Source organism: Limanda limanda, chromosome 1 (genome assembly GCF_963576545.1).
Source record: "Limanda limanda chromosome 1, fLimLim1.1, whole genome shotgun sequence".
NCBI classification, from domain to species: domain Eukaryota; kingdom Metazoa; phylum Chordata; class Actinopteri; order Pleuronectiformes; family Pleuronectidae; genus Limanda; species Limanda limanda.
In genome coordinates this window covers 14704460-14717887 of record NC_083636.1, presented here as the reverse complement: position 1 = coordinate 14717887, position 13428 = coordinate 14704460, and the positions used below count along the sequence as shown (strand labels likewise).

At 41.4% G+C, this 13428-nt stretch overlaps 1 protein-coding gene across 3 annotated transcripts in view; it reads right to left on the bottom strand.

The window, feature by feature from the left end:
* ptpn12 (protein tyrosine phosphatase non-receptor type 12) overlaps positions 1–13428 on the bottom strand; it is a 39161-nt gene that overhangs the window by 8998 nt on the left and 16735 nt on the right. For all 3 annotated transcript variants that reach the window (XM_061072458.1, XM_061072442.1, XM_061072451.1), the window contains exons 7-14: positions 13303–13362; positions 13001–13143; positions 11869–11935; positions 11678–11755; positions 10399–10497; positions 7836–7921; positions 2364–2553; positions 559–1504 (exon numbers count right to left, since the gene is read on the bottom strand). In XM_061072458.1, coding sequence (XP_060928441.1) covers positions 559–1504; positions 2364–2553; positions 7836–7921; positions 10399–10497; positions 11678–11755; positions 11869–11935; positions 13001–13143; positions 13303–13362 — 1669 coding nt within the window. The remainder of the gene's footprint in view (positions 1–558; positions 1505–2363; positions 2554–7835; positions 7922–10398; positions 10498–11677; positions 11756–11868; positions 11936–13000; positions 13144–13302; positions 13363–13428) is intronic.

Below are 13428 nucleotides of genomic sequence, written 5' to 3'. Positions count from 1 at the left end.
ACGCAGCCGCTTTTATAATCTTTCTTAAGAGGCAGATTAAATCAACCTCCTTCATCTGCAACGTGTTTGTTGTTTTCATAATCTCTCAACTCGGTACTGCTCTCTAGTGGAAGTATCGCTTAACAACCATGCCCACGATAAGGATGCAAACACGTTTGTGGGCAGTGACGAGTCTCTTTTTGCACGCAGCATAAATGAGCCTCAAGAGTTTTAAGGAAAACTTGACTAAACTCCCTAGAAATAAGATGAACTTTAATTCAGTTGAGTTAGTTCCGCCAAAGATTAGTTGCGGTTTGATTTGTAGGGGACAGTTGGGCTTTGGAGGAAGTATGTGCTCCACAATTACTGAGTTAAATTAGTAACTCTAGTAACTCTAATTTATTACTTAATTTATTTCTAAGCTGTAGTTTATTAATCCTGAGAAAACAAGGGAACCCAAATGTCTGCTTATCTGTCAAACTTTAGCGATAATATGTTGTTTTCTTTGTTAATCGATTCTGTCAGTAAAGCTGAAGTAATTAGATCCACTCATTCAATTGCAGCGGCTGATTGACATACTTGCTGTGGTTGCAGGGGGTGAGGGGGAGCTGTGCCCTGCGATCGACATTGGCAGCACCTTCCTGACTGGCGGCTGGTCTCCGTGGTGATGGGATGTAGTTACCGTGGCCGTCGCCATGGATACATTAGTGCGGTAGCCCTCCTTTCCTCCAGACATCTCTCCATCCCCCTCCTCTTCGGAGTTATCGGAGTGCAGGGGGTTGGTGAAACTCAGGGCAGTCCTAACTGGAGTGGAGGAGGAGGAAGAGGAGGAGGAGGAGAGGTGGGAGGAGGAGGAGGAAGAGGGAGCGACTCGGTCTGAGGAGGAGGAAGAGGAGGACGTCTTTGGGAACTGTTTTTCCGGGCTGCTGCAGGCCTGAGACCACGGCGCGTGGCACGCCTTCACCTCCGCCCTCTCCCCTCCCGGGACCTCCCCCTTCTCTCCACTCTTCACGGGTAGGTGGTTCGGTCTGACGAGGACGCCTCCGTCGGCGTGACTCTCCCCACCTGCTCCTCCCTCCGTGCCCGAGTCTTCCGACAGCGAGGAGCTCGACGTCAGCAGGGATTGGCCAGAGCGGGCTTTGAAGGCGTGGCCTCTTTGCAGCGTGCTCGCGCTGTTGGTTGAGCCGCTGCCTGCTACTCCCATCGAGGAGGAAGTGTCAAAGCTGCGAGGTCCTTCCTGCAACGGCACCTTTTTAATCTCGATGCTGAGTTTCCTCTCGATTCGAGGAGCACCGGCACATTCAACTGCAGGGGAGAGCGGCGAGGAGGGAATCTGGCTTTGGCCCGATTCGGATTTTGTTGATGCTGAAGACAACTTGTTGTTGTAGTTGTCGTTGAGATCCAGATTTGAGACCTGGGTTTGCTGTTTTTTACTTTGTAGATCTTGGTCTTTCTGCTCAGAGGGACTGGTATGTTTGTTTGGACTGGCTTCGGACTGGTTCTGCTGCTGGTCCACGCCTTTGTTCTGAAAGGAAGGGAAATAGAAAATAAGATGTAAAACCACGTTGAAAATATTTTCCTATCCCAAACACAACGCAAAAAACATGAAATCTCCACATTCAAAATGAAAAGGTTAAAAGAGCAAAAAGGTAAAGTCACACTTCTACTAAAGCCTACATGACAGATTAATTCAAGTAACTTTTTTGGAGGGACGTCCACTTGGCTCTGGAGAACTTCCAATTCAGAGTTTCCTGAAGTTCAACACTGACTGTGCAAATGAGAATAAACAAATGGAGTTTAGAAATGGAGAAATATATTTTCTCGTGTTTTATTATACTGTCAAGTACAGTATTACAGTACTGGTGAAAAAACTACAATATCGCAGCATTTACATGTCATTTACAATCAATATTTGATCTAAGGCTGAGCAATATAACAACATATCATGTGATGACAGATTTAACTGTCACACAAATCAAAATACATATTTTTATATTGTTGTTTATATTTCTATTAGACTATATTTTCTATTATGTATTCATGTATCGCTCCATCCATCTAAACATATATCTATAACTATATCTATCAATTAATCTTTTTCTCTTTATTTTGGATGACACCTAGTGCTCTGACCCGACTAAGAGTAAAAGACAGATGCACGTGTAAATCTTTCAACACTGTAAGTTCCTCTGAAGAAGGCATCCGTGAAATGTGAAACCTACGAGAGATTTTACAGGTCTGAATACTTTACATTCATATACACACACACAGATGTAAAAACATTCCATGCACCAAATAAAGCCCCCATAGAAACACAGATGTGTGACTGTGAAGTAACACAATTGATTCAATACACAGTATTTCTATCGTATTGATGAGCTCACCTGTGTCGCATTTTGCTTTGTGGTAGCCAGGACGTGAATGAGAGGTTTGGGGTGGTAGCGGTCGTTGTCCTGCCGTACGTTGGTGACGGTGGGGAAGGCTGAGGGGGGAGAGGGGGTCAGGATGGGGGGTACGGGGTGAGGCTCTGGGGGCTGGAGAATCTCCTCCTTCACGTCGCCTTCTGCCTGGGAACTAAAGGGAGAGAGAAGAAGAGAAGAGAGGTCAGTTAAAGCTGAAGCGTGCCAAAGGTTTTCATCGAAAGGTTATTATTACCCATTCTGGCTTTTGAAGCTTTTCAATAAGACATCTCAACAGAGATCGAACTGCAGCAGGAGCAAGTTGTGTAAATAATGAAGTTCAAATCCAAACCGCTTGTTTTAGATAAAAAATAAATAGGTTTAGGGTTAGGGTTAGGTGTCATAAAAGTATAAAAATATAGCACTTAGAAAATGATGAAAAATTAATTTTCATCATCCTGGTGACTTTTAAATGAATCTCCATCTAACGATGAGATGATGAAGCCAAGATGATTAAATGAACTTAAATTCATCTCATACATGAATTTAATACGTGAATTAAACTAAAAAGGACGTTTCCGTTCATGTTGTGAAGCCAAGTTTCCCACCACTAGATGGCAGGATTTTAAAAAGTGTAGCAACATGCTCATATTATGTCAACATGTTACAAACTAATTACATGTTCTCACAGCTCTCGCCCGTATATTTAATGTAGACATGATATGTTGATGCGAAGTGAACTGAAAACAGACTGTGAATTCTTTGAGCACTTTATAACTACGTTTTGAGAAGTACTTTATAAATACAGATATCATCAGTAAGTGGGATTTCTATCGTATTTAACAGAAATCTCCCACATGTTTTGTTCTGTGTATTTTGAAGAGCTTACAGTTCTCTTCACAAACCCACCTATAGATCCACAAAGTGTAGGCGTGTGGATTACATACACTCCAGGATATTGAGGTTGTGACAAAGCCAACCACACTGCAATGGAACCGTATACATTAAGACATCGTTCCACTTCACAGCATACACTTTCACATATGTATGCAAATACTGTATATACACACACAGTGAGGAAAAACAGTGAAAGGATGTGGTGATGTGCTAAATCAAGGGCGCATGACTGAAGCAAGAGGCGACAAACGACTGACAGCACATGATGCTGAGCGTGTGCCCGCGTGTGTGTTAATCAAAGACAGACAGAGAAAGTCAGACTCAGGGAGAAGTTGCAGAAAAGAAGCACAGGGGATTTCCTTTACTTGTGCAACTTGGGAAGTTTTGTCAGAGCATCAGCATTGCAGAACATCTATATCTCATTGACATTTGTGAGAAGGCTGATGTGTATTTTTGTTTATTATTTTTGTTCAAAAGATAGAGAGAAAGAAAGGAGATCGAATAATTAAATAAACAATATACGGCTAAGTTGACATTGCAAAGATTAAAGTCAGCTTTGTCAACACTACTGCAGCTATTACTAAAAAGACCTGTCCAGACAATAACAGCTACCAATGCAAAAACACACATGCAGTGATGAAATATGGAGAACATTGTGAGAATCCTCAGTGGGCTTATTCTCCAATCAACAGGTATATAGCCGCCATTGTTGTTGTCGTTTCTGGCACATTCTCATTACACAAAATAATAGTGCGCTTGTTACATCATTCGTGGAACGAAGATGTTAGAAAATCTGCAGTTTGGAAGGCGTTTTTAAAAAATCTCAGTTTCAGTCACTTAAAATGCTGGTTGCATGTGGTCAAGAGGCTCCAACACAGACAGAGCCCAGGTTTAGACCACAGGCCCAGTAAAAGCAGTTTTAATGACTTTGTATTCTCAATTATAGATGGGAATTTAAATCAAATGTAAAAGACAACACACTGTATATCTATATAAAAAAGCACACCGGTGTTTAGATGAATAGCTGTTGTTAAAATTCTCAGGTGGGAGGTCAGAGGTCATGGCTGCTGGAGATCCTAGCCTCTGCTGATGTCAGGTTTTTTGCCCGGCCAGTTCAGGCAGATCTCTTCTATCCAGCAGAGCCTCAGCGTCTCTTACGAGACATTGATTACAAAATTATTTAAACGAGAGCCCCATTATTCCTTTGGACTTTTCTTTAATGAAAACATACATTACCCAGGAGGGTTAACCTGCTCTATATCATCTTCATTGGCTGAGCCAGCAGAAGACGTATTTAACTATAACACAGACGACTCCCACCGGTGTTGATTGTTTCCATGGGGATATGAATCATTCAGACGCACCAGCGTTTATTCAGGCCCAGTATCCCTCTAAGAGGAGATAAGATGAAACTTTAATGATTCCTAAGGGGGAGCTGAGCTGTTACAGAAGCAAACACTAATAAGCCGAAGCAAAACAAATAAGCAGGATCGACTGGCAGAGAGGAAACAGAGGTAACAAGCACCGCACTCATGAGACAACTGCAGCACCGAGACACGCATGAAGGAATGTATAAATATGTATGAAAGTAATATGAGGGTTTACATGAAGTGAATTAAGTAGAAGTAGTGGTTTCCATGATTAGTTTCCTTACCAGCTTCCAAACATTTTGTTTAACTGTAGAAAATGAGCAAACCCAGATTTACATTGTGCTGAAAATAGATTAAATCATCAGTGGCCATATAGTCCTATACTTCTTGATGGCTCTTGATGCTTACTGTACTTATGATGTACTTTATCTTTTCACTTTAAATTTATTTTCGAGCACTTAGATAACAGCTTCATGCTTGGACACTATAGCTTAAGTAGGCATTTTCATGAAATAGACAGAGCCATGATAATGCTGTTTATCACCCAGCTTCTCTTGTGACTTTTCTATTTCAATCGCTTGAAATGGACAAGGGCAACTCTGATCAAGAGTTGAAAACGCAAGAATTTAAGAGAATTGATGTTGTTAACATCGCATCAGACAAACTCGCTCAGCTTCTGACACGTTCCAAAACCTAAAAGTTCACTTTAAATCTTTTTCAAGGCTGTAAAAAGTTTATATTTATTACTTCTCTGGTCGTAAATAGCGCTAAATATTTCTGCAGTTTGAATCATTAATTTTCTCCCCCTTGAAGCTGTTTAAGATTCTGTGTTTAAAGGAAAACTTCTCTAACAATCTTTAACTATTATAAAAACACTTCAAAGAGCTGGCAACAACAAAACTCACCATGAGCCTCTGTTCTTCTCCTTCTGCCCTAAAGCATAAAAACACTACAACCCTCCCTGGTGTTTTGGTGCTGGTGACACACTTAAGAATGAACAAAAACACAGGCACACACATTATCCACACACATGCAACCTAAACTCCTACACATAAACAGACATGGACACATGCCTTCATAAGAACTTTAAATGTATGTAATAACACCCACACTCTTAAATAAATAATTTAAAAAATGCCCAAACGCACACACACATACCAACAATGGACAAGTGTACTCTGCCCTCCACATATATACTCCAGAGGGTGGATTCAGTATATATTAATCAGAGCTCCTTTACTGTGGGACTTGAATGCATTCACAGGAGACTGGTTGAGCCGGAGGAGGACTGAGCTCAGAGACACATGTACTGGTTTCACGTTCCGATTGTAGATACCCGACCCAAGACCATTAGGACTCAACTGGTTTTTGCCAGGTTCGGACAAAAATGTTAAAACTATGTTCTCTCCGTCCATTTTAAAAACACACAAAAAAATCCCCCATGAAGAGACCCAGGGGGAGTGTGGCCGGCAGAATGTGGACTGTTACTAAACACAGTTCTTACCCTCACTAAAATACTCTCAGGCTCAAGCTCAAGTCTTGACAATATTTCTTTAGGAAACAGGCAAAATAAAAAAGACACATACTGTGACACAGAGTGAGGTCAAAGAGGGAGAGAGAGAGACAGAGAGGGAGAGAGACATATATTCCTCACACGACCTCAGGCTCTGCCCCACTTCCAAGAACGCTTCTTATTTTGGCAGCAGTTCCCAGCTCAACTTTGTATGTTTTCCTTAGAACAGGAAAGAAACTTTTTCAGAGCACACATCTCTTGCAGCTACTTCCCAAAAGTAGGAGCTCTGAAAAATGTTTGCTTTCCCCATCAACCGGCGGGAACAGTAAACAAACGCAAACCAGGAGCAAGAACATTTTAAAATTCATCAAGGGTAATGTTGCTCCGATAAATTATTCTTAAGTCGCAGATTTTTACTGCAGACGTGCTAGGAATGTTCAGACTTCTTATTCAAAGTAAACTTAAGACTGATTCAGAACAAAGAATAAAGAAAGAAATTAAAGCACATGGATAAGCATAAAGCGTTTAAAAAATATCGGCAAACATACAAAAGCTGTAAAAAAAAGCAGGAGCAGTTGTTGGACTTTCAACTTGGCATCTGCCAGGAAATCCAACGAAATGTATGCTTAAAATCGTGATATGTCATCAACTCACTTAATTCTCATTTTAAAAACTTTTACAATATCCAAATGATGTAAAATGCACACGCACACAAAATGCTGCCAAATCTCCTGGCAACAAGATGTCCTCAGGATCACAAAGGCATCCACCAGGGTTGTTTAAAAAGTTGTGTATTGCCTCATTAACAAGGGATCGTGGCAGAAACTCTGCTAGATAAATCATACGAGGAGGGAACGAGGGGGTGAAGATGAAGTACAACCCCTGCTGGGCACATATAACTAAATTAAAGAAGTGAAGACGAGGAGGGATGGGAGCGGAGAGAAGAAGAGTAACAAGAAGAAGGACTTAGAAAGAAATAAGGCGGGGGGAAATTTGCCAAAGAAAGATTTATAGTTAAAAAGAGAGAAGGCAGCTATGTGTGTTTACACATTAAAGATAGTGAGTGTTTGTGTTTGAAATAATACGCCTGCATGTGTGTAGAAGTCTATTTGTTCTCAAAGAGAGAGAGAGATGAAAGATGGAGCAGTTATACTTTAACTGGCCCGGGGTTACGATGCGTTCAACACTATGTGGTGTTGCAGAGTATTGCAAAGTGTTGCACAAAGGTCTATAAATACAGCTGCTCCTCAGGCCATGGCAGCTGTTAACAGCCAAACACAAGTTAACTTCAGTGAAGTGGAGGCCGGCTGTATCTGTGGGCTGACGGGCAGCTTGTGTGTCAGAGAGCTCTGGTGTGTTTGAGGTGAGAACGTTGCCCACTGCAATTTCATATGTTTTCATTGTGCGCTCGACAGAAACTGTTGCTGCCGCTGCTGTGTTTTATTTGTAGCCAGGACGTGTATGAGGAAATGCAACACCCGCTGTGTTCAGTGGATTCACATCTACTGCTCCCGTCTGTGCAAGTCTGTTCATTCACCCGTGTGGAGAATGAGTAGCCGGTGAGTTTATTCTTCTGATGCCATAAAACTCATTCTGCAAGTCACAGGTGATGTTTGATTTCTAACAACTTCAAGAAAATGTCTCATCCAAACCTTCCAGACACGGAACACGTCTCACCTGCGTATGCGGGGCGGTTTGGGAGGTGGCGTGTCCCATCTCTCCTCGTCTGACTGGTGGCTCCCCTTGTCTGGACTGCTCTCATCCTGACAGAGACAGAGGACAAATACAAAGAAATATTCAGACACAAAAATGAGCACATGAATATTCAGAAATCATTCATAACTTAAGTTTACACTAATATTTTATTTAGTTTCAAGATGCCAGGACAGCTTCATTGCTCAGCACCATCTGAAGAGATCTGAAAGCAATCAATCAGTCTGCACCAGACATATGAGTTTTATGTGCTCACTTGTAAAACACACATTTTATGAGCTAAGAGCTGCACCAGTTTAGCCTCTTTAGTATTTTGCCATCTGACTTTTAGTCGGCGCTGGAAAGTAACTAAATCAAATCTATTCTATCTACATATTGTACTTACTCAAAAAATGTTTTTACCTAAGCACATAAACCACTGTTTCTTTACTTCTAGAGAATATATATTTTGTTTCCTTGTTAAGTGGAATGGGTGATTTAAGTCCAACATGGGCCTAGAGAGTGTTTGCATTACACACACAAGAGTCTTCCACAAAATGTATTAGCTTAAAAATGATCCAATTTTCTATAAGACTTCTCTACATAAATTGGATTAAAACTGATGTGAGAGAATCCCTCCTCTTCCTCCCCCTGCCATCGCCCTCCTTCCTCTCAGCTCTGGTCTTCGTGCTCCTCCCTTCTCTGCCACCGTGACTCATTAATTTGACTCTGTCTCCACTCTGATAATGAGAGTATTACGGGAAAACTTCAAACTCATAACAGAGGCGCAAATCAGGCCACTGCAGCTCTGCACGTCGGTACAAATAAAGTCTGCACAGGAACTAAGTTGAGCTCACACAGCTAAAGATCTGATAACATCTCCTTTGGCCGCATCCGTAGGTCAGTGTGTATTGTGAGAATTGAATTTGATAGGAATCCCTTCTTGCAAACAATGGCGGCAGCGAGTGAGCAGAGAAACGTGTGTGGGTTGTGTGTATGTGGAGGCTTATTGTTCACACTGCCACTGAGTGCACTAATGTGGGTGTTTTAGGTGCTGACAGTGGCTGACTGGACATGAGTCAATCTGTGTGTGGACTGAGTCAGTCCAGCACACCGGTAATATTATATGAACCACGTGTGTGTGTCTGTGTGTGTACGTTGGACTGTGAGATAATGACATGGTTATAATCAGTAGCAACAAACTTGTACAGGAGTTGTCGCCTTCCTGCATAAGAGTCACACCTACTTTCAACAAATAATAAAGTCAAATAATACAAGTAGTGCAGTCTCTGAAAGTCTAGTACACAACAGAAAAGTGAACTGACAGTAAGATATCTTAGGATTTCATTTTAGAGTCTTTTCTCATGTAAACGTGGCTCTGTGTTCATGGGACTGTGTTTTGCGGGGGCCCCCTTTCCCAACGGATGCGTGTCTATTCTCAGACTGAAAGTGCATTATGGGACAGGGGTGATGTCATCAGAGCTTCCTAAGCAGGAAGTCAGCTGCAGGATTGCTGCCAATGCCCTCTTTCATAGTCCTAATTTGTCCTCTCTCGTCTTTAGGTTTGTCAGACAGCTTTGATTATGTCTCTGTCCTCTGGCTCTCTGTCATTTATTTTCACATAGCTAGAGAACAGTGTTGGGGGGAAATGTGGTGCTACTAGTTAAACTACTTTTCCCAGTGGCTGCCTGCAAGCGTAGCTTGTTTTCCAGTTATGAGCAGGATATTGTGACCAGATGCTACAACTCACGGTTTTATTTTTTCTTAAAGCTAGGATTGGTAATCCTGGAAAAGCAAGCATTTTTTAAAAAAAACGATAAATCCTCCCCCCCTCCCATCAGCCCTCTCATTAAAGCAACTCCCTCCAAAATACACTAACGTGAACTGCCTGACAACTACTATAAGCCATTTATTTATTAAGTGAATCTACATTAGATGCTTCTTGTAAAACTGAAGCTCCTGAAATGCCACATCTGAAGTCCAGCTGATACTTTCAGGGAATCATGTGTGTTATGCGATGTCACAATGTCTCATTAACATAATGCACCCTCAGCTGCTAGTTGAACATAACCAAGTAAGCAAGGGCATGTAAACCCTTTTAATTAAAAACCTAATTAAAATCATGAACCTGAATATGTCTCCTTTAAAGTTAGGATAAGCCACTGAAGACAAAAATGCTTTCAGCACCTTTTAAGTTCTTCTGTCTTCTTTCTTAACTCTACTGTGATGGGAGGAGGAACTGGGGCAGCTAAGGACACCTCATACATAGTGCATGTGCTTTGGACGAAGGACAGTGTGAAGTAAAGGAAAGTTGAGGGCAGTTTCAGAGGGCTTTTTTCTACAGTCCTCTGAGGAGAGTTCTCTCTGTAACTTCCCTTCTCTCTGTCAGTGTAAAGTTTTCTGAAGGCCTCTCCTGCCCTCTTCTATTCCTCCTGATCTTCGCCTCCCCCGTGACTAATTATTTGTGTTTTTTGCCCCCCACTACCAGTGTGTTACTCAGCGTCATCCTGTCTATATTCACAGTATGCGCAATGTGTGTGTGCCGTACCATGCCATCGTGTATCTGCGTGCTGGTGGATCCCTCCAGTAGCAGCAGTTGTTTCTGAAAGAGCTGAGAGATCGCTCTGTGAACTAACTCGTACTGCTCCTAAAGAGAAAAGGACAAAGAAAGAGAGTGAGACACAGAAAAAGTAAGAGGGTGAGATAAAGATGCAATGGGGGGAAGATGGTTTCAGCAAATCAATACAGGAGCAAAAACATTTGCCATGTCAATACTCTACAATCATCCACATACAAAGCTATGAAATATAACCTGTGTGAAAACCCTGGAATGGCCTTCACTCAAGTAATCTCATTGCTTTCCCCGGGTCAGACAGCAAACGTATTGCACTACATTTCCAGACATAACACTACGGTTAGAGGTTTGCAGCAGAAATGGGCAAAAAAAATCATGGTGGCTTTATTTTGAATGTATGACTGCAGAATTTAAGCCTGTTGAGCGTTGCCCATCCACTGCAGCTGACTCCAAAACAAACATGAACAACACACCCATGTTAAAATTCTGGAAAAAAAACCTAAACCAGTTAGAAATAATGGTGGGAATGTTTGAGTCAGATGGATCCATTATCAACCACGTGTGCAGCAAGTAGCACACAAATGAATTAAGAGACCTATGGCAGACCACATTGTAATGTTTAATACAGAATAACTGTCACTCTGGAAAATTCTTACTTATATATCGATGCCAAAGTCTTAAAATAGCAGCATGTTAGTATTGAGTAGTTTTCCAAATACTACTGAGGGACACCAGAAACATTGTTTGTCATTAAATAACGGTTCACAGCATCTTTCAATTAATCCACAACTTTTAATGAAACATAAACAAGACTGAAATGTTTGATTACATTCTTCCTGAAGGGCAGGTGATTGTTAAATGCTCTTAGTGTGTTGTATGGGCAACCATAAACATTATTGTAGGTTCATGACGTTTTTAATAGACTAATTTACAAAGATCGCTGTATGATTAATCAGGCTAAATGTCTTTACAGCCTCTGGGGACAGGAGCGTCGTGGTTTTCATACAAAGAAACTGATACTGTTTCTAACCCGGTGTTGAGAAACCAGCATGTGGAAATCTGTTAAAATATCAAATATCAAAGAGTGTTCTACTCAGATCTGTGGTTTACTGTGTGGGGGTGAAAAATGTGGGTGCAGATAACGAATTAACATTTCTACATCTCAATATTACTCAAAAGCACTTTGTATTAAATCTCAGTTGGGTTGGAAAAACACCATTCAAAAATATGGATGTCATAACTACAAACAAACCTTGGTTTGAACAGCAGAGTGCCGCTGCGTCCTCATTTCTTGGATCAACCGAAAAACATTAAAATCTTCTGGAATTTTCTATGAAAGAACAAAAGACAACATTATTAATTGAGTGTAGAAAGTGTGTTTTTATTGCGGGAGCTGTACCACTTCCTCCTTTTGCATGTGTTTGAGTGTGTGCGTTCACATACCCCAGCTTTTAGGAGGTTCCACGTGTAGTCGATAGCACAGATTGCACCAGTTCTCCCACAGCCTGCACTGTACGGTCAGAGTCACACAGATTAGATTTAACAGACGCACATAATTTAAGACACACATGCACAAACAAGTATCGACTCTGGATTTCTACTCCTGACTACACAGGGGGCACAACAAGTAGAGCGAAACACAAGTTGTTTTTAATAAACGTTACAAACACGTCGTCCAGACAGGATGGAGACAGGGAGCCACACAGAAGCTGAGATATTGTGACATCACGTCTGACATAAAAGCTTGTCTCATGCTGCCACTCTTAACAAGCACACACGTACAGTACCCATCAACCCACGCAGAGCATCTGTACAGACAGAGACACCGCTTTAAGTCCCGCTGTGGAACAGAGGAACCAGGAAATGTCCTCGGGCTGCTCATTAGAGCTGATTACACACACATGGAGACGGTGTGTGTATTTGTGTGTGTGTGCCAACGTCTACATGCTGCACAAAACAAGAATCTATAGACGTGCGGATAAGTGTGATTTTAATCATTTAAAGTTCTTTATCGAAACTGCTCTGTAATTAATAATCATCCCTGTAGCTGAGGTAAGAAGTGTAAACAAGGTGCCGTTTGCAATCACAGAATTATCGATGCAAAAGAAAGACTGAGCTCATCTGGCAGGATCCTAAATGGCAGCTAAGACATTAATTATCCGCCAATTAATGAAACCTGAATAAGAGGATTTGCCAATTGAAACAGTGAAATGTCAGCCAAAACATGTCATTCAAAATTAGTAGTGTGCATCGGGGTTGAAATTGAAGCTTCAACCAGGAGGAGATTGGTGTTTTTGTGCAGATTAGACACAACTGCAACAACTGAGCTATGTTGAAAAGTATTCTTACTGCCTCCTCACAGAAAACCACTGATGGCTGTGTCATTTATTTCAAAAGCATGACTAAGATAAAGGACTCCAACCAGAATCCTTTCATGCCGGTGTGGGGTAGAATTTGATGCACATTTTTGAACTTGATTTTCTCACCTGTAATCAGTGTTGTATTTTTAAATTTTGATCCTGCATTGCTGAGTCTGTGATGATGTCTTTGCACATGATGAACAGTGTGTACATACCTGCAGTGAATACATATAGGGACATCATCGGTCTCTTGGTATTCTCTCATTAGTGCGATCATATCCAGTATGGAGTCAAACGATGATGGGACGTCGTGATCCGGCCAGTTCATGTAATGGAACTGAGTTAACCTCCGAGTTTCCTGCAGGGAGACATACAGGGGAATGTGTTTAAAAATGGAGGGGAGATATTTCAACGAGTGTGCGATCGTTTTATATAAAATAATCTGATTAGTTTTTCTAATGCAACTCGATTTGTGACAGTAAAGTCTAAATCAACAGAGGGTTTAATGAAAACTTACATTTTCATGCTCTACCGTCAAGGTCCTGATGAAGTAGTCTGTTCTGGCTTGTTCTGATTCCTAGAAAACAAAGGCGGTGAGAACACTTTCACAATCGTCACAAGAACAAAGTGTGAGAAGTCCAGG